Source organism: Anticarsia gemmatalis, chromosome 28, assembly GCF_050436995.1.
Source record: "Anticarsia gemmatalis isolate Benzon Research Colony breed Stoneville strain chromosome 28, ilAntGemm2 primary, whole genome shotgun sequence".
NCBI classification, from domain to species: Eukaryota; Metazoa; Arthropoda; class Insecta; order Lepidoptera; family Erebidae; genus Anticarsia; species Anticarsia gemmatalis.
In genome coordinates this window covers 1,184,081-1,209,745 of record NC_134772.1, presented here as the reverse complement: position 1 = coordinate 1,209,745, position 25,665 = coordinate 1,184,081, and the positions used below count along the sequence as shown (strand labels likewise).

The 25,665-nt window shown below is 39.4% G+C and overlaps 2 protein-coding genes across 3 annotated transcripts in view; one reads left to right on the top strand and one right to left on the bottom strand.

Moving 5' to 3' along the window:
• The window catches only part of ACC (acetyl-CoA carboxylase), an 81,574-nt gene that overhangs the window by 40,435 nt on the left and 15,474 nt on the right, over window positions 1–25,665 (top strand). For both annotated transcript variants that reach the window (XM_076132519.1, XM_076132520.1), the window contains 23 exons: window positions 91–235; window positions 825–934; window positions 1,364–1,530; window positions 2,329–2,540; window positions 3,146–3,251; window positions 4,058–4,195; window positions 4,744–4,850; window positions 5,377–5,513; window positions 6,080–6,166; window positions 7,184–7,266; window positions 8,025–8,134; window positions 8,810–8,938; window positions 9,442–9,624; window positions 16,069–16,208; window positions 16,580–16,790; window positions 17,306–17,398; window positions 17,785–17,942; window positions 18,328–18,508; window positions 19,836–19,951; window positions 20,440–20,560; window positions 21,126–21,222; window positions 23,115–23,221; window positions 23,680–23,781. In XM_076132519.1, the coding sequence (XP_075988634.1) occupies window positions 91–235; window positions 825–934; window positions 1,364–1,530; window positions 2,329–2,540; window positions 3,146–3,251; window positions 4,058–4,195; window positions 4,744–4,850; window positions 5,377–5,513; window positions 6,080–6,166; window positions 7,184–7,266; window positions 8,025–8,134; window positions 8,810–8,938; window positions 9,442–9,624; window positions 16,069–16,208; window positions 16,580–16,790; window positions 17,306–17,398; window positions 17,785–17,942; window positions 18,328–18,508; window positions 19,836–19,951; window positions 20,440–20,560; window positions 21,126–21,222; window positions 23,115–23,221; window positions 23,680–23,781 (3,040 nt within the window). The remainder of the gene's footprint in view (window positions 1–90; window positions 236–824; window positions 935–1,363; window positions 1,531–2,328; window positions 2,541–3,145; window positions 3,252–4,057; window positions 4,196–4,743; window positions 4,851–5,376; window positions 5,514–6,079; window positions 6,167–7,183; window positions 7,267–8,024; window positions 8,135–8,809; window positions 8,939–9,441; window positions 9,625–16,068; window positions 16,209–16,579; window positions 16,791–17,305; window positions 17,399–17,784; window positions 17,943–18,327; window positions 18,509–19,835; window positions 19,952–20,439; window positions 20,561–21,125; window positions 21,223–23,114; window positions 23,222–23,679; window positions 23,782–25,665) is intronic.
• On the bottom strand, window positions 9,643–24,932 carry LOC142984755 (odorant receptor 10-like). The gene is made up of 8 exons (XM_076132521.1): window positions 24,917–24,932; window positions 15,017–15,111; window positions 14,271–14,426; window positions 13,282–13,802; window positions 12,887–12,986; window positions 12,428–12,523; window positions 11,684–11,842; window positions 9,643–10,300 (listed from the first exon to the last, which is right to left on the bottom strand). The coding sequence occupies exons 1-8, from the start codon at window positions 24,930–24,932 to the stop codon at window positions 10,256–10,258; spliced, it is 1,188 nt and encodes a 395-aa protein (XP_075988636.1). The 3' UTR covers window positions 9,643–10,255.

Genomic DNA, 25,665 nt, shown 5'->3' with positions numbered 1-25,665 from the left:
TTAGGTAGACAAAATATTTCATCTATTTTCGTACTCTTTCAAAAATTCCTATGAAAATGTTTGTTAAATAATTACTCTTAACTTTCCCAGGAACTTAGTAATAGCTCTAAAAGAGCTCAGCATCCGCGGTGACTTCCGTACCACCGTGGAGTATCTCATCACTCTGTTGGAGACGCCTAACTTCCAGGATAATAACATTGACACCAGCTGGCTAGACGCGCTTATTGCTGAGAGAGTAAGTACATCCTACTAATATTATAAATACTAAAGTTTCTGAGAATGTATGTAATTATGGACGTTTGTTACTCTTTCACGCAAATACTACTGAACCGATTACGATGAAATTTGACATAATATGTAGCTAAAGACACAGAAATAACACATAGGCTACTTTTTATCCCAGAGTTTCCGAGGGGTCGGGATTTACACGGGAAGGATTTCCACGCGGACGATCTCGCGGGAGGCCTATAGTTTTTCCATATAAGTTACTAACACAATTGGTCAGCGTGGTGGACTCAAGGCTGAAACCGTCTCATTATGAGAGGAGACGCTTGCCCAGCAGTGAGACATTAATGGGTTAAACTAATTTATATTTTATTATTTATTGAGGGCATGCAAAGTCCCCAACCCGCACTTGGCCAGCGTGGTGGACTCAAGGCCTAACCCCTCCCTCATTACGGGAGGAGACCCTTGCCCAGCAGTTGGACATTAATGGGTTAAATTTATTTATTACTTAATATTATAAATGCGAAAGTAACTCTGTCCGTTTGTTCTTATAATCATCATATCTTTTCTTATAATCACCACGCTATTTATTCATGTAGGTACAATCAGAGAAGCCGGACATCATGCTCGGCGTCATCTGCGGGTCTATACTCATCGCAGACAGCATGATCACCACTAACTTCCAGGAGTTCAAGAGTGGTTTAGAAAAGTAAGTTTGTCCATCATTATTTGAAAATATACTGTCTTTTACCGCTTGTAAGCTATCTACCAGTCTAGCCTTTTTCCAACTATGTTGGAGTCATATTCCAGTCTCACCGGATGCAGCTGAATACCAGTGTTTTACATGCAGCGACAGTCCATCTGACCTCCACAACACAGTTACCTGGGTTATAGCAGACCATCAACCTTCTGACTAGGCGGAATGAGTAACTGCGTAGTAGTATTCGAGTTGATCTCCGTGCTTTGCTTCGACGCTCAGCATATATACGGCCACCCATCTATGGCATGTCCTTACCAAAGTTGCTTTACCCACTGATAGGTTACTGACCAGTAAGCGCAACTAGCTATCTATCAACACATAAGCACCCTAAAGTGATACAGTTAAGGGCTGAATTCAAAATGTTTGTTTATTTTGCAGGGGTCAAATCCAAGGTTCAGGTCAGCTGTCGAACAGCGTGGAAGTGGAGCTGATCCACTCAGGGTCAAAGTACCGCGTGTCTGCGACCAAGGCTGGACCCACCTCCTACTTCCTGGCCATGAACAACAGCTTCAAGGAGCTCGAGGTCCACCAGCTTACCGATGGAGGTCAGTATACATATGTGTGACTGACATGACTGACTTGACTGATGTGACTGACGTGACTGTTGCGACTGACGTGACTGACGTGACTGACATGACTGACATGACTGACATGACCGACGTGACTGACATGACCGACGTGACTGACATGACTGACGTGACTGACGTGACTGATGTTACTGACATGACTGACACGACTGACATGACGGACGTGACTGACGTGACTGACATGACTGACGTGACTGATGTTACTGACATGACTGACACGACTGACACGACTGACATGACTGACGTGACTGATGTTACTGACATGACTGACACGACTGACATGACTGACGTGACTGACGTGACTGACACGACTGACATGACTGACGTGACTGACATGACTGACATGATTGACACGACTGACACGACTGACACGACTGACACGACTGACATGACTGACATGACTGACACGACTGACACGACTGGCACGACTGACATGACTGACATGACTGACATGACTGACATGACTGACATGACTGACATGACTGACATGACTGACGTGACTGACGTGACTGACGTGACTGACGTGACTGACGTGACAGACGTGACAGACGTGACAGACGTGACAGACGTGACAGACGTGACAGACGTGACAGACGTGACAGACGTGACCGATATAACCCTGACGACCGACGTATAAAATCTACATAACAATTTATTTTCCTAGGAATCGGTCTCAGTAGCCACGTTACTATTGATTAAATATTAAAATAAACCATCAATTCAATCATAATTTTATCTTTTCTCTCTCTCCCACAGGTACTCTCCTCTCAGTGGACGGCGCTTCGTTCACGACCTACTTAAAAGACGAGGTAGACAAGTACCGTATCGTGATCGGGAATCAAACCGTGGTGTTCGACAAGGAGAAGGACCCGTCCAAACTGCGGGCGCCGTCTGCCGGCAAACTTATCAACACGCTCGTGGAAGATGGCGGCCATGTTGATAAGGGACAACCTTATGCTGAAATTGAGGTATCTATACTTCTATACTAATATTATAAAGCTGAAGAGTTTGTTTGTTTGTGTGTTTGTTTGTTTGTTTGAACGAGATAATCTCAGGAACTACTGGTCCGATTTGAAAAATTCTATCAGTGTTAGATAGTCCATTTCTCGAGGAAGACTTTAGGCTATATATCATCACGCTACGACCAATAGGAGCAGAGAACCGGCGAAAAATGTTACAAAAACGGGGAAAATGTTGACCCCATTCTCTCTTATGTGACGCAAGCGAAGAAACTGATTTTTGATCATAAGATCTTTGAGCCCTTTCTTGATAAATAAATATCATTGGACAACTTACACACGGTTATTTGATTCCAAACTAAGCAAAGCTTATACTATGGTAATCAAATAACTGAATAACATACTTGTATACTTCTAAATACATACTTATATAGATAAATTAACAACCAAGCTCAGAACAAATAGTCGTGCTCATCACACAAAGATTTGTCCCGGTGAGATTCGAACCCGCCATACGCGACGCTGCGGCTATTGCGGCGAGGTGACCACTTTAACCACTGCGCCAAACGTGCAGTTAAAGTGATAGTTTTTTTATTCATGTATTTGTTCACCAGGTGATGAAAATGGTGATGACTCTCTCCGCGCCGGAGTCAGGCAAGGTGACGTGGTCCTTACGTCCAGGTGCTGTACTGGATATGGGCTCGCTCATAGGAACCCTTGGTAAGTACTATTTAACTACTGCTATTAACCGTACGGTTAGTGGTCATCCTAGTGTCAAAGATGTTCAAGCCGCCCGAGAAGGCCCTTGACATGGCTTACCGACTGTTATCTTAATTGACAATAACCGTTACTGACTTTTAAGCACGGAGATGCCCAGTTCAAATACCACTATGCGGTCACCCATCTATGGAATGACCGCGTCAAAGTTTGATTAGCCCACAGATCGTTTACCGACGGGCAACTGGCTACGGGTGCCTCACTATTTAGGTTACATTTATATTTTCATAGTCACTAGCCTAACAGATTTAAGTTTCCAAGTATTCCACGCAAGTGGTCGCAGGTTCGAAACCGAGGCAACACACGAATGACTCTTTCAAGTTATGTGTGTATTAGAAATAATGATCACTTGTTCCAACGGTGAAGGAAAACATCGTAAGGAAACCTTGCATGCCTAAAATTTGTTTAATACATTTATTGAGTGCATGCAAAGTCCCCAACCCACACTTGGCCAGCGTGGTGGACTCAAGGCCTAACCTCCCTCATTCCGGGAGGACACCCTTGCCCAGCAGTGGGACATCAATGGGTTATATTTTATTTTTACTTATGTAAACTCAATTTGGGTAAATTTTAATCATTTTCACCAACACAATTGATAAAAGTTTATTTTAGTTTTGCAGACTTTTATCAATTGTGTTGGTTTCATATGAAAAAAATAATCGAAACTATTTCAAATTCCCACTGTCATTGTTACCCAAATGATTCAAAGTTACCCAGATTGACCTTACTGAAATGTATTTATATTTCAGAACTGGACGACCCATCTCTCGTGACGACTGCTCAGCCCTACAAAGGACAGTTCCCTCTGGAAGAGAACCCCATATTCTCTGAGAAACTCAACCACGCTCACAACAAGTTCAGAGCGATACTCGAGAACACGCTAGCAGGTTTGAATCCCGTTTTATGATATAAATTCTGCCTCTTAGACTTGAAATAATAAATGATGGTACTCAGGGTTAAGAAAAACAATAGTATACAACTGCATCCGGTGAGACTGGAAGCCGACTCCAACTTAGTTGGAAGAAAGGCTAGACTGATGATGACTCAGGGTTAAAAATCTTGGGTTCGATTCCCAGTTCAGGCAAATTGTGTCTTGAATGTTTATAAAGTTTATTAGAGTACTCTTTATAGTACTTGTTTGATAACATACAGTTATAACAATAGAATCGTCCCTATTGTATGGCACTAAAACGCTGCGGTGGTGGTTAACGTGGTCACCTCGGCGATATAACCGGTTCGAATCCCACCCGGGACAAATATTTGTGTGATGAGCACGAGTATTTGTTCTGAGCCTGGTTGTTAATGTATCTATAAGTATGTATTTAGAAGTATATAAGTACATGTTATCTGGTTACAGTACAAGCTGTGCTTAGTTTGGAATCAAATGATTGTGTGTGAGTTGACCAATGATATTTATTTATATTTTTTCGTCCAGGTTACTGTCTCCCGGAGCCCTACAATACTCCTCGCCTACGCGAAGTGGTTGAAAAGTTCATGACTAGTCTAAGAGACCCGTCGTTGCCTTTACTTGAATTGCAAGAGGTAAGTTTTAAGAAAATGAAGATCAAATTTTATAAAATCTGTTGACGAATTCGAATTTTATGAAATTTAATATTTTTAAATTAATTTATGTTGATAATTAAATAAATATTGATTAAGTAAAGTAAAAGGATGTTACTTATCTAACGAACTTTTAGATTTGAATCCCTTTTACATACATAACTATACATTTCAAAAGTAAAGCGTAGTTGTATCAATATGAAAGAATTTTGTTGACTCAGGATTCTTACTGTTTCTTACCTTATTTAATTAAATTAATAATTGAAGAGTCATATGAAATCAGTACAACGTTAAATTTTGTCTGCCTAGGCACTAGCATGAGGTCTCGGGTCCGATTCCCGGGTCACGCAAAGTGTTATTGATGTATTCTAATTCATATTAAAATATTTTATTTCTATCACATTCAAGAAACATTGTTAATGGCATAACTGGGCTGTGTTTCATACACATATTCTAGTACTATGTTATGTATGTATGTATATAACTCATAATTATATCTTTCTCCTAGGTGCTGTCATCAACCTCAGGCCGTATCCCCATAGCGGTTGAGAAGAAAGTTCGCAAACTAATGGCCTTGTATGAGAGGAACATCACCAGTGTACTCGCGCAGTTCCCTAGCCAACAGATCGCTAGTGTTATTGACCAGTAAGTTTATAAAATAACTATTTATTTAATAATTGCACTTGAGGAGCTCGTGGCTTAGTTAACAACAGCCGCGCGGATCGATCTCTGAGGTTAAGCAACGAGAGGGGATAGGCCTTGAGTCCACCACGCTGGCTAAGTGCAGGTTGGGGACTTTACATGCCCTCAGTAATGCAATTAACAAATTTTAGGCATGTAAGGTTTCCTCATGATGTTTTCCTTCACCGTTAGAGCAAGTGAGAATTATTTCTAATACACACATAACTTGGAAAAGTCATTGTTGTGTTGCCTCCGGTTTAAATTTAAGACCACTTGCGTGGAAGGTGCCAAATTAAACCACTCGGCTATCACTGCGTTATTGATTGTGCAGTTATCATTGATTGTTGGCAGCTCCTCGCATGATCAATTATTGTATCAACCACATTGTAAAACTTTTGGCGATTGAGAAGAGTATGTGTGAGTTTGTTGCTAGCTCTTCTCATAAGGCTCTACCCCCTTTCCGAGCTAGTGGTAGATTCAGTAATTGTAACGACTATCATAAGTGTCAATAATGTATTTTTTGTTCACAGTCATGCTGCATCTCTCGCTAAGCGTGCAGACCGAGATGTGTTCTTCATGAGTACACAAGCACTCGTCGTGTTGGTGCAACGATATAGGTAAGTAATTAATTATACTTTTGTTTGAATTAGTCATAATTTTCAAAAAACATTAACAAATTATGTAGATTATTTCATAGAGAATATGTGCAAAATTGTCGTTTATTGTAAGGGTGAATTTTATGATATTCAATTAACAGAAATAATGATGATGTTTTGCTTTTTTGTTAGGAAACGTATGGAGAATATATCAAAATATCTACATTAAGGTTAATTTAGGTAACTTTGAATCATTTTGGTAACATTGATAGTGGGAATAATATGAACTAGTTTCGATTATTTTTTTATATGAAACCAACACAATTGATAAAGGTTTATTTTAGTTTTGCAAACTTTTATCAATTGTGTTGGTTCATTGTTACCCAAATGATTCAAAGTTACCCAGGTTAACTGTATTTATTATGCTTTAAATAAAGTGATCTGACGATGGGAAATACGTCCTTAGTGTAACGATAATGAAAATCAGTACGGGAGTTCTACAGTTTATCCCAAAGGCATTTTCCTTTTTTTTTAAACCCTTTCCTGTCCCACTGCTGGGCAACGGTCTCCTCACAAACGGTATATTCCCGGTGTCCACCCCCTGCTGTTGATAATATGATTAAACTATGTACCTACTTAATTAATTTTGTTATAATTATTTACACCCAATTCCAGCAAGCGTGGACATTGAGAATGTTTATTTAAGCAGTGGCTTTGTCCACCGGCGGTGGACATCGAGAGTAGTAATATGAAACTCGTGTCTTTGTCCACCCGGGGTGGCCAGCGGGAATAATTTAAAATTAATTCTCACTGTCCCCCAGGGGTGGACACCGAGAACTTTTTAAAAGATTTGTGTCTCTGTCCACCCGGGGTGGACAAGCAGGGGGTGGACACCGGGAATATACCCTCCCAAACGCGGGGAGGGGTTAGGCCTTGAGTCCACCACACTGGCCAAGTGCGGGTTGGGGAACCAAAGGCATTACGTAAATTGTTTGTATATAAGTATAGATTAATAATAAATGTAATATTGTGTTGTAGAAACGGTATCCGTGGTCGGATGAAGGCAGCTGTCCACGACTTGTTGAAGCAATACTATCAAGTTGAAAGTCACTTCCAGTTGGGTGAGTATCTGACTTTATTTGATACTAGCTAGATAAAAAAGAATTATCCAATTTAGTTTAGTTGTTCAAAAGTTATGCGCGTATGTATATATGTACATTTCGGTGATTCTTTTTTATTTATACCTATATGTTACTGTAAAAGCCCGAACTGTGGTAAATCCTAAGATTTACCACAGTTCGGGCTTATAACATATACATATTTATATTTTTTGCTAAAATTACGTAAAAATTAACAAAAAGGAAAAAAAATTAGCTGTTCCTGAGTTTTATTTCCGGCATCTAAAACTTAGATTTTTCAAAAATAAATTATGTAACCATTTTTTATTGTATAATAACGTCATTTGAACTTCTCTATGAGGCCGACATAGTTTTTTGTTTTTAACTGCCTCCACGGCGCAGTGGTTTAGGTCACCACGCCCCTACTATCGCGTTGAGCGGTCGTGGGTTCGATTCGATATCCCATACGAAACAATTATTTGTACGATCCACAAATTGTTTCGGGTCTGGTTGTACTTAGTGTCCGTTCTTTTTATATTTGTAAAAGTCTTCGCGACACAATAGCCATTCTTAGTGCGGGAGCTGTCTTTTAAATACGAAAGTACGAAATATAAGTATGTTTATCACTTATTTGGTTTTCAAAGCGTACAAGCTTTGCTTAGTTAGAAATCAGATGACTGTGTGTGAGCTGTCTAATGATATCCGCGCGTCAATAGTTATGATAAAGAAAAACATCTAGAATGTTGCTTGTTTTTACCCAGGTTCATATGACAAGTGTGTGGTGGCTCTCCGCGAGAGATACAAGGACGACATGCAAGCAGTCTCCAACATTATATTCTCACACAACCAAGTTGCTAAAAAGAATCTATTGGTAAGTATTACTTAACTACAGTTATGCGCCGTTCCCAATAACGTATCTGCAGATAGAATAACTGTATAGTAGATTAAGTTCCTTCTCCGAAAATAAGTATTACTTAACTACAGTTAAACGCCATTCCCAATAATATATCTGCAGATAGAATAATTATACAGTAAGATAAAAGGTGTTGGTACTTACTTAACTACAGTTAAACGCCATTCCTAATAATATATCTGCAGATAGAATAACTGTATAGTAAGATAACAGGTGTTGTTTTAACAAAAATAAATTTATATTTTGTTACGAATAATTGATACTGCTTCTGTTTCGCGGACAGTGGTGTTTTAGAATGCTGATTATGTGGTCTTGGGTTCAATTCCCGGTTAGAGCAAAGTTGTATTAACTGCTATCCTTGTCCGTCTTGGTCCGAGCAATTGCGAAAAGTTTCGGGTTCGACTCCCGAGTAAAGCATGTTTTCAAGATATTCTGAATATTTTTGATTTGTTGGAATGTTCTCAATAGTAGCCATTTATTTATGATGCTAATATTTCATACGATGTAAAGCATGTGCATTTCGATACACATATGCTTACACATGCAATAAAAAAATGTTTGAAAATTTGGAGTAGGAACGATAAAGTTTAACATACAAAAACCCTTACTTAAAATAATTTATTATTCCACCAGGTGACGCTACTGATCGACCACTTATGGTCGAACGAGCCTGGTCTGACAGATGAACTGGCGACCACATTGAACGAGCTGACTTCGCTCCACAGAGCTGAACATAGCCGAGTGGCTTTGAGAGCTAGACAGGTAATATATGCTAAAAATTCAAATTCAAATTATTTCTATTCGCAGAAAATATGGTACAAAAGTTGGTTATCAAAATAATACAGTATCACATATTTTGTCATTAAGACATGCAAATATTAGGCATTAAACATTATGTAAAACTAAAACTAAAATTAATATGTATATTAATAATGAAGAAAAATATTTTAAGTTCGTATTAATGCACAAGTTTCAACTTGAGATCACGATGTTGTTCAACAAATTTTAATTTTTCTTTTAAAAACTAAGTATAAAAAAATTGTCGTTTGTGTTCAGTTTGCATTTTTTTCCCCTGAAAGAACCGTCACCGTACTTCAAGCAATATTATTAAACTAATAATTAGCAAGAATGCTTCAGCTGCTCTCTAGATTTGAGCTTAACAACACATTAAGTGATTCATTTTTATATATAAAATAATATAGATAAAGACTAAATTTCTACTTAATTTCTTAACATAGTTATTTCAATACTAACTTTCCTCGCAGGTTCTAATCGCGGCCCACCAACCAGCCTACGAGCTGCGCCACAATCAGATGGAGTCTATCTTCCTCTCCGCGGTCGACATGTACGGCCATGACTTCCACCCGGAGAACTTGCAGAAACTCATCCTGTCAGAGACCAGTATCTTCGATATATTGCACGATTTCTTCTATCACACCAATGCGGCGGTAAGTTTAGCACATTAATCTTAATATTAATACGGGAAGCAAAAACTTTAGACCCCTTTTTACGAAAAACGTGCGGACGCAGAAGTATGAAACTTGGCACACTTACAGTTTATGTGTAGGAGAATAGGATAGGTAGGATATTTTTTAATATTAATGCTTTTAAAGTTCATTAAATAAATAAATAAACATTTGTCTATATACATAGAGTACTGATATAGACATAGAGTACCGTCTTATACCTTTACTGAGGTCTTTTCGTATGCCATAAATTCGCCACGTACTGCTTCAAGCAGCCGCGCCCTTCCAAGCAGCGCGTTGAGCGTTTCGTGGATTGTCGAACTAAAACGGCTACGTTTAATATTATACGCGTACCACTGGTTGAGAACTACTGCTCTATTGAAAATAGGCACTTTTTTATGAATTATAAAGTTACAGATCAGATACTAAGAATAAAGATAGACATTTTGCAAATTACTGTTTATGTAATTTATAAGACTTAAACGAACAAACATATGAAATACGACAAAAAATCATAGGACTGTGCTTGCGTGAGTCTTGAGTCTCTCGTGAGACAAAATGCAATCTTAAAGTGTAAAGAAAGTTAATATAGTCCCTAGTGACAGTTTTCATTTTATGATCTTAATAGCGTGAACATGGAGTACGATGACTGCAATATCTGAAATGAAAATAAATATATTAATAAGATATATCTTAAAATAAAGTGTCCCATCAGTCAGTCGCTCATATTTTAATTACCCTTATATGCGAGTGGGGCGAGTTGATAGGGTGGGGCGAGTGGGGCGAGATGATAGGGTGGGGCGAGTTGATAGGGTGGGGCGAGTTGATAGGGTGGGGCGAGTTGATAGGGTGGGGCGAGTGGGGCGAGTTGATAGTGTGGGGCGAGTTGATAGGGTGGGGCGAGTTGATAGGGTGGGGCGAGTTGATAGTGTGGGACGAGTGGGGCGAGTTGATAGTGTGGGGCGAGTTGACAGTGTGGGGCGAGTTGATAGTGTGGGACGAGTGGGGCGAGTTGATAGTGTGGGGCGAGTTGACAGTGTGGGGCGAGTTGATAGGGTGGGGCGAGTGGGGCGAGTTGATAGGGTGAGGCGAGTGGGGCGAGTTTATAGTTTGGGACGAGTGGGGCGAGTTGACAGTGCGGGGCGAGTTGATAGGGTGGGGCGAGTTGATAGTGTGAGACGAGTTGATAGTGTGGGGCGAGTTGATAGGGTGGGGCGAGTTGATAGGGTGGGGCGAGTGGGGCGAGATGATAGGGTGGGGCGAGTTGATAGGGTGGGGCGAGTTGATAGTGTGGGACGAGTGGGGCGAGTTGATAGTGTGGGGCGAGTTGACAGTGTGGGGCGAGTTGATAGGGTGGGGCGAGTGGGGCGAGTTGATAGGGTGAGGCGAGTGGTGCGAGTTTATAGTTTGGGACGAGTGGGGCGAGTTGACAGTGCGGGGCGAGTTGATAGGGTGGGGCGAGTTGATAGTGTGAGACGAGTTGATAGTGTGGGGCGAGTTGATAGGGTGGGGCGAGTTGATAGGTTGGGGCGAGCGGGCCGAGTTGATAGGGTGGGGCGAGTTGATAGTGTGGGACGAGTGGGGCGAGTTGATAGTGTAGGCCGAGTGGGGCGAGTTGATGGTGTGGGACGAGTGGGGCGAGTTGATAGTGTGGGACGAGTGGGGCGAGTTGATAGTGTGGGACGAGTGGGGCGAGTTGATAGTGTGGGACGAGTGGAGCGAGTTGATAGTGTGCGACGAGAGGGGCGAGTTGATAGGGTGGGGCGAGTTGATAGTGTAGGACAAGTGGGGCGAGTTGATGGTGTGGGACGAGTGGGGCGAGTTGATAGTGTGGGACGAGTGGGGCGAGTTGACAGTGTGCGACGAGTGGGGCGAGTTGACAGTGTGGGACGAGTAGGGCGAGTTGACAGTGTGGGACGAGTGGGGCGAGTTGATAGTATGGGACGTGTGGGGCGAGTTGATAGTGTGGCATGAGTGGGACGAGATGATAGTGTGGGGAGTTGATAGTGTGGGGCGAGTTGATAGTGTGTGTTATACTAACAGAGACGAACAGCTCCATGTCGAAGGCCAGCATGCCGAACGCCGTGATCTCGACAGTGATCTGCGTCCTCGCGATCATGAACATGATGAGACGTCTCACGCGCTGGTCGTCCACCTGCTCCCAACCGCTGCAGTATATCTTGTTTGATGTCTCTAAAGACTGGAGACAAAAAAGACTTGAAATCGTTACGAAAGTACCATATTTACTAACACTGAATGGTATTGTTTTGTGGCTCAATGCTATTCTGAAGTTAAAATTAAATTTGCTATAATTAATGCCTCGAAGATTTTGACGCGTGTAAAACACAACGTATGTTTGCGTAAACCTTCATTATTTCTTATGGGCCTGCTGTATTTTGTATTGTATGTTAGAAAATGTACTATTTCTATATTTGCATCACCCCAAGGTAGACTGGTAGAGAACGCATTGTACATTTCTTGTGTGTGCGAAATTTTAAATAAACTGAATGTCATCGAAATATTAATTTGATCCATCGTAGTGCGAAAGAAAGTTATCTTAAAAATAAATAAAAAAACATGTCGCTATACTTTTGATGTACTTTTAATTTTGATACTTTCATTGTGATCAAATATAATCAATTTGTTCAAGGCAGTCAGGTTTAGCTATACTATACTATACTATACATGCACAAAGGTATACGCTCTTGTAGTAATGACGATATTGTCACTAGCAGTCGTTACTTAATGGTAGTGTTAAAGTCAATAAATCTAATGGTATGCTTACCATAACCTTCAGTTTGGCAGCATAGCGGCAAGGTAAATAGATATGTATCACAGCTCCCGTCACGAATATCAAGTACCGGAGATCAAAGCCGTAGCCCTGTAATGTTAAATGAATAAATATAACTTATAACCATTCTGCCGGTCCCAATACCATACTTCCGGAAAAGGATAGTTCGTTGATTGTTTTGTTACATAAAGATGTCAGATATTTCGTACCATTACATACATTGGAGTCTTGTTGAGAGTATTGGTTATTTTTTGTCTTAGGAGAACAATCTATATGGTATAAAGATTATTAGGTATTGGAATTGGGCCCAGTCTTATGCTTGGCGTTAGTGTACTAGCGAACTAGAGTTAGGTAATTTTATTTCTTTTTGATTTAATATTGGGTTTTGCTTTTTATTAGCCATCCATAGTTAGTTATATATCGTTGTATTGCAGGGTCCTTTGATTGACTTACCTCTGTAATATGATACAAACAGGTACAGATTTGAATCATGGTCGCTATGAAAATGATTCCAAGCCAAATATTGAACGTGTCTTGAATTAATTCTATGTACCTAGAACACAACGTTTTATTAATATTAAAGATATTAATTAATAAGTTATCTAAATCTATGATGAAAGAATTGTTTAATTGACTTTTTGTTGTGGACTCAAGGCCAACCACTCCTTCCAGAACTTCGACTCTTGCCCAGCAGTGAGACACTAAAGAATTAAATAAAAATTTACACTTTGAGTCAAATTGTCTCTTTCTTCGAGTCAATTGATGTTCTTTTTGCTGTATTATTTATGCTCTCACTAGACTCTTTAACTTTTAGTAAAGTGTCAAATGAAATAAATTACGCTACTGACCTGAACATTCTACACTGTTCTTTAATCACTCCAACGACCCTCCCAAAGACCTCTCCCTCATCAGCTTTGAAAGCGTCTTCCAACGCCGCACAATACATCTCCATTTTAATACAAGCGTGGTTTATCGACAACCCGAAGAAACCATCGTAACCAATAAAATTGACCACATAAAGAAACGAACAGTATACCATATATACAAAAATCAGTTCGAAATAAGGACTTTTGAAACGTAATTCTGCTTCAGTATTTGGTAACCTTAGGTCATGTATCATGTACTTAGTAGGTTCTGATTTAAACGTGTGGTTATAGAAGTTTAATGATATTGCCATGACTGGGAATGTCATGACGCAGAAGATGACGGTGACTGCCCACCATTTTTCCGAGAATCTTTGGCTGTTGTGTATTCCGGCGCGGGCGATTTCTTTGTATTTTTCACTGAAATCGTTGTAGAGGAGGTGGTCTCGGGTTATTTCGTCCATTATCTGTTTCGCTTGTACTCGTTTGTGAAACATAAGGACCATCTGTAAAGAATAGTCGTTAATGCTGTTTTGTGTATACGATTTTGGCATTATAATTGCTAAATAGTATTCGGCTCGACTGGAGAAAATAGAGTTCTTGTATTACTTTTGCAGGTTCATTTCCATTTAAAACTATAATAAGCATAGCTTGCCTGCTGTTTGTGGGTCTATAGGGCTGGCAAACACGTTACATGTGACTTGCGGTAGGTACATGCTTCAGCAGTTATCCCGCCGTACGCTGCCAAGTGGTCGTGTGGACACACGTGGCAGTTTAGTGGGTATGCCCGCTGTTCTGGCGGGAGAGTCCCACATAACCCAGCACTCCACCCATGGTGCAGTGCTGGTGCATCCGTTATGCTTTCCCCAAGTTAAAAAGAAGTCTATAGGGCCGTCTTTATGTAGCCATAATTTTGTAAATTAGTTATCATTTTGCCCTTTTTTGCTTTCTTTATTCTAAAGCTGGTGCCTTACCTTGAACAAACCTCCCAGAAATGGTCCGACCACCGTGCTATGTCTGATAATATTGATGATATCGTCTTCTCGCCAGCATTTGTACATGTCTATGAATATAGCCAATGCTAGCGGCGCTATACTGCCCACTACGAGAGCTGTGAACAAAATATATATCTTATTAATGTATTATTTCTTTAGATATACATATTTCTTGCCGGGCGTGTATCCTAGCGGGCTAGGAGGGTGAAAGAATCGAGAGCGTACCTGTGTATTTTACGCACACAAGCGGCTTTAGTCAAGCATTCTTGCATTTCTAAAGAGGTCGTATATTCGGCATTTTTTTCTTTTTAAGGATAGTTCACGCTCATGCGTATACGTCCACACAGGATTACGTGATTAACGACCTCAATTATAGCGTGTACGCTTTTATTCTATTTGTGTATGTACCTTTATAAATAAAGAAAAAAGTCTGTTTCACGTGTTCAAAAAATAATTGCTCAAGTGTAGTATAAGTTAAAAGCCTTTAAATTAATTATCATTATTTCATATCCGATCATATCGGTGATTTCTTGCAATAAGGTCAAGTGCTTAGTACTCGTAGCCGACGGTCCTGTATGACAACATGTATGTATGTGAATGAAGCAAGAGAAGTTTGTAAGGATCGTACTAAATACGGGATATGGATGAGAAAATGACACGATTTTATTATATTTATTTAATTTTAGAGAAATTAATATTTAAATGAGACACTTACGAACAGCGGCTATACGGTATTTCTCGGTCCTCGGGTTTGGATATATCATGGCAACCGTCAGAGCAAACGTTATCAATTTATACGTTTCATGAAACGACTTGAATTCTAACTCATCCATTTTGAAAAATATATCTAATGTTAGTAGCACTATAAAACTATATGTAAATATTGAATTTAATTAAAATTGAACTGTATTATATCCGAAAAACAGTGTTTTAAGAAACTTTTGTTTATCTAAAATGACGAAAAACTGTTTTCTGCGATGCGAATTTAAATCAAGTATAAGGAAAAAGTATTTCCTGAAAAAAATAATTTAAATCGTTGGTCAACTAATGGATCAATTTCATTATTAAGAATATCCTTGCTTTATGAATCATCGTTTGATCTTTAATAACTGAATGTAAGGGAATGCATTAGTAGTTAATTTAATACGATTAGTCTCTTTGAAATGTAATGCAATAATTGAAGCTCAATTGTCGTGATTGAGAAATTATTTCATGGCTTTTAGTAGGTTTTAGAGTTCCTTAGTGACATACAGATGAAAGGTTTATATAGATTTATTTATTATATTGTTAATAGTTTTGGCCTTGAATTTGCCCTACCCTTTTGGGTTGAAAATTTTTCATCCATACGCTAAGAAAAGATTCTCAAGGGGTTTATCCCCTTGAGAATCTTAGGGGGTGAAAATTTGTATGAAAATTCTGTCCTAAGCGACAAACCACGCGGACGAAGTCGCGGGCAAAAGCTAGTTTTATAAAGTCTATAAAGCTTATTGAAGAATATTAATATACTAGAGGCCACCCGCGACTTCGTCCGCGTGGAAACCCTTGCCGTGTAAATCCAGATCCCTCGGGAACTCTGGGATAAAAAAGTAGCCTATGTGTTATTCAGGGTCTTAAGCTACCTACATACCAAATTTCAATTGAATTCGTAATTGGGTTAGTAGTATTTGCGTGAAAGAGTAACAAACATCCATACATACATACATATATTCTCACAAACTTTCGCATTTATAATATTAGTAGGACTTGTAACTAATATCCCATATGTTTGTTCGTACAGGTATGTAACGCGGCTCTTGAGGTGTACGTCCGTCGTGCGTATACGTCGTACGATATCACTTGTCTGCAACATCTCGCACTCTCCGGCGAGCTCGGCGTCGTGCACTTCCAGTTTGTACTGCCTACTGGACATCCTAACAGGTAAAACCATTTAAAAACAACTTAGTATCCTTATATAATCTTTGACTGCCTTCGTGGCTCAGTGGTTTAGGCAGCGTCAGGAGGTCGTGGGTTCGACTTCGGGTTAATAATTAGTGCGATCCAGTAATAATTGTTTCGGGTCTGGTTGTACTTTGTGTCCGTTTGTAAAAGTCCCCGCGACACAAGAGCAATCTAGTGCGGGAGTTGTCTTTAAAAAAAAAAGTAAACGACTGACAGTAATTTTTCAGTAGTACTATGTTACGCGAAAAGGCAAGTCCACTAATCTGTGTATAGCTCGTTACCATAGATTTATAAACAGTTAACTACTCTTACTGAAGATTGGCAAATGAAACCCACTATTATCTCCATAGGATTCCGATCAGCCAATCAGAGATCGAGCTATCAGCAGCGGAAGACCAGGAAGGTATACCGGCAGAGTTATGCACGGCTGCGATGCGCAAATGTCATCATCGTACAGGAGCGCTGGCGTCGTTCCAGTCTTTTGAGCAGTTCGTGCAGTATGCTGATGAGTTGCTGGACCTTGTGCATGACTTCGCTAGCTCGGCTACTGTCAGGAAAGAGGTGAGTGACAGAAATGATTGGAAAATTAAATAGACTGCGTTTTCACTAGTGTTTTGTGATGTAGCAAGACAGTATTGGATAGTGAATAATTAGATTTTACTTTTGTTAGACATTCATTTTTTCCTTTTCGCAAACTTTTTTTTTACTGATCTTTAGTTAATCTTATACTTATCGAGTTCCTCCGTGTACCGGAAGGGAGGAACGGAGGGATTGTCGTAAAATTTATCTTTCTAATTTCGGCTAGGAGGTTGCCATAGAACTATTTTTTAAATCAAAAGGAAATAAGATTTGGATCTGTAAAATTTTGAATACAATTTGTGTAGTGGCAGGATTTTAAAAATAACATCTTATAATAAATTTTAATAGAAAAGTACTGCAAAAGAGAAATCTTTCTTCACAATTTTTTATAATGCTATCTTTTTATTTTTAAGAATCTTGCTGTGTATAATCTCCGTTTACAGACTTTTAACATTTAAATAAGTTTACAATAACTAATATATTCCTCATTTGATCAGGATTTGGCAGCTCTTCAGGAAGGTAGTGAGAGTCGTGATAGTACCAGCATTAATGTTGGACATGACTTCAAACCGGTTGATGCCGAAGAAGTGGTATGTTATCATTTATTATATGATGAGTAACTATTTTATAATACTAGTACGAGTAAGATATAGCACTTTCTTTTTCTAATTTATATTAGAATATATTCAATAGTAGTCCGGAGTTTGGTAACTTTTGCAACGTGTCCGGTATATCCCCCTATTACATAGGACTAACCCCCGGTTTCTGAGGTACATTTAGCGGTAGTTTAGCGTTTTTTTATAATGAGTTTTAATGCTATTGAATAGATAAACTACCGTTAAATGTACTCAGAAACCAGGGGTTAGACTAACGTTGTTTATAGCGAAACATGCATGTATATCATACACTTCCTCCTACACCTTCGGGTATATAAATATATATTTAATCAATTAGTTATTTTTGTTTTAATCGACAGCCGCTAGAACCGATCCACATCCTAATGATCGGAGTGCGCGACTCGGGTGAGAGTGACGACAGCGCAGTTTCTCGACGTTTCGGCAACTTCTGCCGAGCACACAGACAGGAGCTGCATCAGAAGAGGATTAGGAGAATCACTTTCATGCTGCTTATTAAGTAAGTATGATTAATTAATGTCCCACTGCTGGGCAAGGGTCTCCTCCCGGAATAAGGGAGGGTTTAGGCCTTGAGTCCACCACGCTGGCCAAGTGCGGGTTGGGAACTTTGGGGATTATAATGTCCCGCTGCTGGGCAAGGGTCCCTACCCTGGAGTGAGGGAACGACTAGTAAACGGTGAAAGAAAACAATGCAAGGGTTTTCTTAACGATGTGTTTGTTTTTTGTTTGAAATTTTTCTTGATGCGATGCGAAGCCTCTACTAGCACTTATCCAGCGTACTCAAAGACCTTACTCCTTTTTCAGACCGGAGAACCTGTGACAGCTATTAATTATTAATACTTATATTTTTTAAATACTTTTCTAATTGTGATCTTTCCTTTCAGGCGTCAATTCCCCAAATTCTTCACGTATCGAGCCCGCAACGACTTCACTGAAGATACGATCTACCGTCACTTGGAGCCAGCATCGGCCTTCCAGCTGGAGCTGTACCGCATGCGCAGCTACGAGCTGGAGGCGCTGCCCACCAGCAACCAGAAGATGCACCTGTACCTCGGCAAGGCTAAGGTCAGTCACACTGCTGGACCCTCCAGCGACCAGCTCTTACTTCCAGCTGGAGCTGTACCGCATGCGCAGCTATGAGCTGGAGGCGCTGCCCACCAGCAACCAGAAGATGCACCTGTACCTCGGCAAGGCTAAGGTCAGTCACACTGCTGGACCCTCCAGCGACCAGCTCTTACTTCCAGCTGGAGCTGTACCGCATGCGCAGCTACGAGCTGGAGGCGCTGCCCACCAGCAACCAGAAGATGCACCTGTACCTCGGCAAGGCTAAGGTCAGTCACACTGCTGGACCCTCCAGCGACCAGCTCTTACTTCCAGCTGGAGCTGTACCGCATGCGCAGCTATGAGCTGGAGGCGCTGCCCACCAGCAACCAGAAGATGCACCTGTACCTCGGCAAGGCTAAGGTCAGTCACACTGCTGGACCCTCCAGCGACCAGCTCTTACTTCCAGCTGGAGCTGTACCGCATGCGCAGCTACGAGCTGGAGGCGCTGCCCACCAGCAACCAGAAGATGCACCTGTACCTCGGCAAGGCTAAGGTCAGTCACACTGCTGGACCCTCCAGCGACCAGCTCTTACTTCCAGCTGGAGCTGTACCGCATGCGCAGCTACGAGCTGGAGGCGCTGCCCACCAGCAACCAGAAGATGCACCTGTACCTCGGCAAGGCTAAGGTCAGTCACACTGCTGGACCCTCCAGCGACCAGCTCTTACTTCCAGCTGGAGCTGTACCGCATGCGCAGCTACGAGCTGGAGGCGCTGCCCACCAGCAACCAGAAGATGCACCTGTACCTCGGCAAGGCTAAGGTCAGTCACACTGCTGGACCCTCCAGCGACCAGCTCTTACTTCCAGCTGGAGCTGTACCGCATGCGCAGCTACGAGCTGGAGGCGCTGCCCACCAGCAACCAGAAGATGCACCTGTACCTCGGCAAGGCTAAGGTCAGTCACACTGCTGGACCCTCCAGCGACCAGCTCTTACTTCCAGCTGGAGCTGTACCGCATGCGCAGCTACGAAGAAAGGGGGGACGCCTTTGCCCAGCAGTGGGAATCTCAACCAGTCTAAGGGAAAGAAGGGACAATATATTATAATCTTTTATGTTTATAAAACATGCAAACGCCGCGTGTGGTGAGTTCCAATCTCACCCGGGACAAATATTTGTGTGATGAACACGAGTATCTGTTCTGAGCCTGCTTGTTAATGTATCTATATAAGTATGTATTTACAAGTAAGTATGTTTATCAGTTATCTGGTAACCATAGTACAAGCTCTGCTTAGTTTGGAATCAAAAGGACCGTTGTCCAATGATATATTAATATTTGTTTGTTTGTATGCAGGTGAAGAAGGGCCAGGAGGTGACAGACTACAGGTTCTTCATCCGCTCCATCATCAGACACCAGGACCTTATCACCAAGGAAGCCAGTTTCGAGTACCTACAGAATGAGGGAGAAAGGTAAACTATCTTCCTGTTACCAAGTAATAAAATACTTTTACCTTTAACGGTAAAAAGTATCTTATGTGTTAATCTAGATTATAAACTACCAATGTGCAAAGTTGTATCAAATCTAGTTCAGCAGTTTAGTACGTGATTGAGTGAAACATCTACTCAAACATTTAAACTTGCGCTTTATGGTACTACTATAGTAACGATGTACTTACGTGGTACCATTAAGTGTACATTTCAAATATTATTTTTAACCACAAAGGTGGCTAAATTTTGAACTCAGAAAAAAACTACTAAATTGGTCTTTAAATTAAATAAAAGATCTAGATTGAAATTGTTGCCATGAAAGTTTTTACATAGAAACTATATTTTTCTAGGTTGTTCAGCTGTTAAATCATGTAAGCATATCATACAGACTAGAATAGTTCGGATCTTGGACTTGTAAAGTAATAATATAGATTTGATTGGATATTTTTATGATAATTTGTTATTTTCAGAGTGCTACTGGAAGCCATGGACGAGTTGGAGGTGGCCTTCTCCCACCCCCTAGCCAAAAGGACTGACTGCAATCATATCTTCTTGAATTTCGGACCTACAGTCATCATGGACCCGTCTAAGGTAAACATCATCTTTACAATTAATATAGGTCGGGCAAAAAGTCTTTTCGCATTATAGTATTATATGAACTTGTAAAAAAATATTTTTTCTCTACACAAAAAAGCTCGATATTTGGTTACCTCACGAGCTCACTGAAAGGAGTCACATGGTAGACTTTTCCGGGTAGAATACATGACAAAACCATCTCGTGGTGGACTTAAGGTGATATAGGGACTGAAAGTTTGTATAAATCTTCTCAGATTTTCTACTAACTGAACTGAAATTAACCTAGATTCACAAATCGGATGCTTTTTTCTACAGGAAACCTTTTCATGCTGACTGCCTCCGTGGCGCAGTGGTTTAGGTTGCCACGCCGATACCACTGTAACGGGAGGTCGAGGGTTCGATTTCCACACGGACCAATTATTTGTGCGATCCACAAATTATTTCTTCGGGTCTGGTTGTGCTTTGTGTCCGCTGTTTGTATGTTTGTAAAAGTCCCCGTGACACAAGAGTAATTCTTAGTTCGGGAGTGGTAAAAAAAAAACTTATGTAAGTTTGTTATTAAATGTCTCAATTGTTTCAGATCGAAGAGTCTGTACTTGGCATGGTGATGCGCTACGGGCCTCGTCTATGGAAGCTCAGAGTGCTGCAAGCTGAGATCAGGTTCACACTGCGTATGGGTGAGTTTGATTCCTTGTTTAACACCTATTAGAAATATAGCCGCTATTGTTGGGAATTCAATTTAGTGATAATTACCCCCGGTTTCTGAGTACAGTTAGCGGTAGTTTATCTATTCAATAGCGTTTTTTATATGACTTTTAACGCTATTGAATAGATAAACTACCGTTAACTGTTCCTCAGAAACCGGGAGTTTAATTTAGAATTGGAGACCAATATATGTTTCCATTTAACATTGTCAGATAGTTCTATGCAAACAAATTTTTTTGTACATATACAAAGAAATGTGACTCCATGGCGCAGTGGTTTAGGTCGCCAAGCCATTGCGTCGGGAGGTGGGTTCGATTCCCAAACGAAGCAATTTATTTGTGCGATCCAAAAATAATTGTTTAGTTCTGGTTGTACTTTGTGTCCGTTGTTTGTATGTTTGTAAAAGTCTCACCGACACAAGAGCAATTCTTAATGCGGGAGTTGTCTTTAAAAAAATGGTAATTTCATATATTTTTTTGTATTGATTATAAAGTTAGTTTGGGCTTTAGTTAGTTTCTATTCATTACGATTTTCGGTAGTATTTCTCGATTTTTTTTTGCGGTGTAGTAGAGTTTTATCGCAATTGTACCAATCGGTTATTTTGATGTAAAAGATGTTATGGTGAGAAGTAAAGTAAGTTACGACTTGCTTGTGTTTGTTTTGATTTGAGTTTTATCATTTAATTAATTATTTATTAGCCATAAATATTAGGTCGGGGAAAAAGTCTTTTCGCATTATAGTATGTATGAACTTGTAATAAAATCTTTTCTCTACACAAAAAAGCTCGATATTTGGTTACCTCACGAGCTCACTGAAAGAAACCTAATGAACCGTGTACTCATTTGTAATTCTTGAAGACAAAGAGATTTTATTACAAGTTCATACATACTATAACGCAAAAAGACTTTATCCCCGACCTAATATTAATTTAAGTTATCATTTTATAAATGATAACTTAAATTAATATTAGGTCGGGGTAAATGTGCATAAATATCACTTTGTAATTGTTGAAAACAAAAGAAAATTCAATCATTTTTTCGTACATTAAAATCATTAATTTCGTGATATTTTTTTTGCATTACTCACAGACTTATCACTAAAAAACGACTGTAGTGACGTTTTTAACACAAAAAATCTATAATTTTCTACTATTACTTCAAAAACTCTCTCTTTAATTTTCCTTCTATATTGTTTTGGCTTTGTTTTTAAAATAAACAATGTTTATATAAAGTTACATAACAATTGAATTGTCCATTAGGCCCCCTACACACCGGCGCGGCGCGGCGGTCCAGTCTCGCTGCTTCACAGCAAGGCAAGTGGCCGCGGACGGTGTGCACACACCTTTATGTTGAATTTTATATGTACTTTTATGTGGTATATAAAGTGTGGTTGAAATTACGTTATCGAATATAATAATATAGTGTTAGAAAAATGTAATTAACGATTTTAGCGACATTAATAGTACTTATAACTTTTTCAAAAACTAACCAATTTCCGTGAATCCCCTCGTATTCGACATTGGACTAAATTTTAAAATATTGTATAAAAATGATTTATTATAAATATCTTCAACGCGGAAATTAAAAAAAAATGCCGCTGAGGCGTAAAATACAATCAGACAGACCGTGTTTTTATATAATAAAACTCACAAATGATCAGCTCAAAATGTTTTTATTAATTAAATATAAAGCTTTACGCCAACGTGCACCTGCGTATACGTACACGCTAGTTCATACACGTATTTGCAAAAAAAAATCATCAAATATTTCATACAAACACCGCACTTCACATACCTCAATATTTCATGTGCATATAAAATTCATATGTATTCCATACGTTTTGTATAATGTCACTTATATTATAGGTCCGGGAGTGCCGACTAAGAACGTGAGACTATGCTTGTCCAACGGGTCCGGTTATTCGCTAGATATTTACACTTATGAAGAGATTTCTGATCCTAGGACTGGTGTGGTAAGTGTCTTATTACTTATATGTTTTACTAGCTAATAGGCCCGTCTTCGTCCGATATATAGAACATATTTATAACGTTTATATGGGATATTAGCTGACCCACGCAACTTCGCTTGCGTCACATAAGAAAGAATCGTAATTTACCCGGTTTTTGTAACATTTTTCGTCGCTACTCCGCTCCTTAATGGTCGTAGCGTGATGTTATATAGCCTAATAGCCTTCTTCGTTATTGTCTATTCAACACAGAATATAATTTTTCAATTCGAACCTGTTATTTTTTAAATTAGCGTGCTCGAACAAACAAACAAATAAACTCTTCAGCTTTAGAATATTAGTATAGATTAAATAATGTATAGGTAAAGGTATTCATCACAAAGTAAAGATGCCGTAGTTGACTATATCTACACAAACACTTGCTTACTTTGTCAAAAACTAATATAATGTATGTTGTTTAACAGATAATGTTCCAATCGTATGGTCCTAAACAAGGTCCTATGCACGGTCTGCCCATCTCCACGCCCTACGTCACTAAGGACTACTTGCAACAGAAGCGATTCTTGGTGAGTTTTATAATTATTTTTCTGATTTTTGTGATCTAGGCGATGGTTTATACGACTGCTGATAACGAATTCTCGCGTTCGATTCCCGAGTCGGACAAAGTGCTATTGGTGTTTTCTAATTTATACAGGGTGTCCCAAAACTCAACGATAATCCGAGACAGGATGAAAGGCCAAGTCATACCGGTTCTAGGAAAAATAAAAAAAAAATTCTATATCACTTGGTTCAGCAATAATAGACACTTTTCAAAAAAGTTGAAATTCCACACCCTTGGTCGCATTTTCAAGTCCTGTGATCACCAATGTCACAATTTCGCTGTGTTTTTTTCAATTTCGTGATCTTCATTAAATATGCTATTAATCGTAAAACAAATTAATGCACAAAACATTGTTAATTTAATAAAAAAAGTTAAGTTTTAGTGAGTCATGGTTCACAAAAATATCGTTAGTTAACTTTGACGCTTCATATTGAAAAAAAAATGTACTACACTACCCTTGGCAAGTTATTTCAAAAGTTGGCGCATTTAATCAAGATTTCAAAATGGTGCAACACTTGCCACTTTTCTTGCCATTAAAAATGTTATTTTTATTTGAACGACGAGTGTCCCCGAAAATGGATCGGACGGAGTGGTATAATTGTTTGGCTTCCTCGTTCCCCCGATCTAAATCCAGTAGATATTTTTACTGGGAATGCATAAAAGAAAAAGTCTATTCGAAATCAATACAAAATCTATCAAAACTTCGCCAGAAAATTGACACAGCGTCAGAAGAAATAAATGCAAGGAATTTTGCTTGACTGGTGCAAAGGTCTTTTGTAAGGCGTTGCAGAGCATGTATTCGTGCCAGAGGAAAACGATTCGGAATTACATTAGTTTAAGGAGAATAATTAAATAAGAACGACGATTCGTTCATTCTTTTTTTTAATTATTTGTACCTATTATGTTCATTACATTAAATATTGGTTATGCACTGACTCAATTACCTCTTTACTAAAAATAATTGCTTTCCTCTGGCACGAATACAGGCTCTGCAACGGCGTACAAAAGATCTTTTTACCAGTCAAGCAAAATTCCGTGCATTTATTTCTTCTGACGCTGTGTCAATTTTCTGGCGAAGTTCTGATAGATTTTGAATAGACTTTTTCTTTTACGCATTCCCAGTAAAAAATATCTACTGGATTTAGATCGGGGGAACGAGGAGGCCATACAATTGTACCACTCCGTCCGATCAATTTTCGGGGACATTCGTCGTTCAAATAAAAATAACATTTTTAATGGCAAGAAAAGTGGCAAGTGTTGCACCATTTTGAAATCTTGATTAAATGCGCCAACTTTTGAAATAACTTGCCAAGGGTAGTGTAGTACATTTTTTTTTCAATATGAAGCGTCAAAGTTAACTAACGATATTTTTGTGAACCATGACTCACTAAAACTTAACTTTTTTTATTAAATTAACAATGTTTTGTGCATTAATTTGTTTTACGATTAATAGCATATTTAATGAAGATCACGAAATTGAAAAAAAACACAGCGAAATTGTGACATTGGTGATCACAGGACTTGAAAATGCGACCAAGGGTGTGGAATTTCAACTTTTTTGAAAAGTGTCTATTATTGCTGAACCAAGTGATATAGAATTTTTTTTTTATTTTTCCTAGAACCGGTATGACTTGGCCTTTCATCCTGTCTCGGATTATCGTTGAGTTTTGGGACACCCTGTATAAAAACGTCTTCGATAGTAGTTTTGCTTTTGGTAAGCTAGCAATAGGAGTGTTATTAGAAAGTTATAAAACTACCAATATTTTTGTTATTAATGCAAATCTTATCAATACCTTCGATAAAAATATAGTATTATGATAAATATAAAATTATAGTTGCATCTAAAATA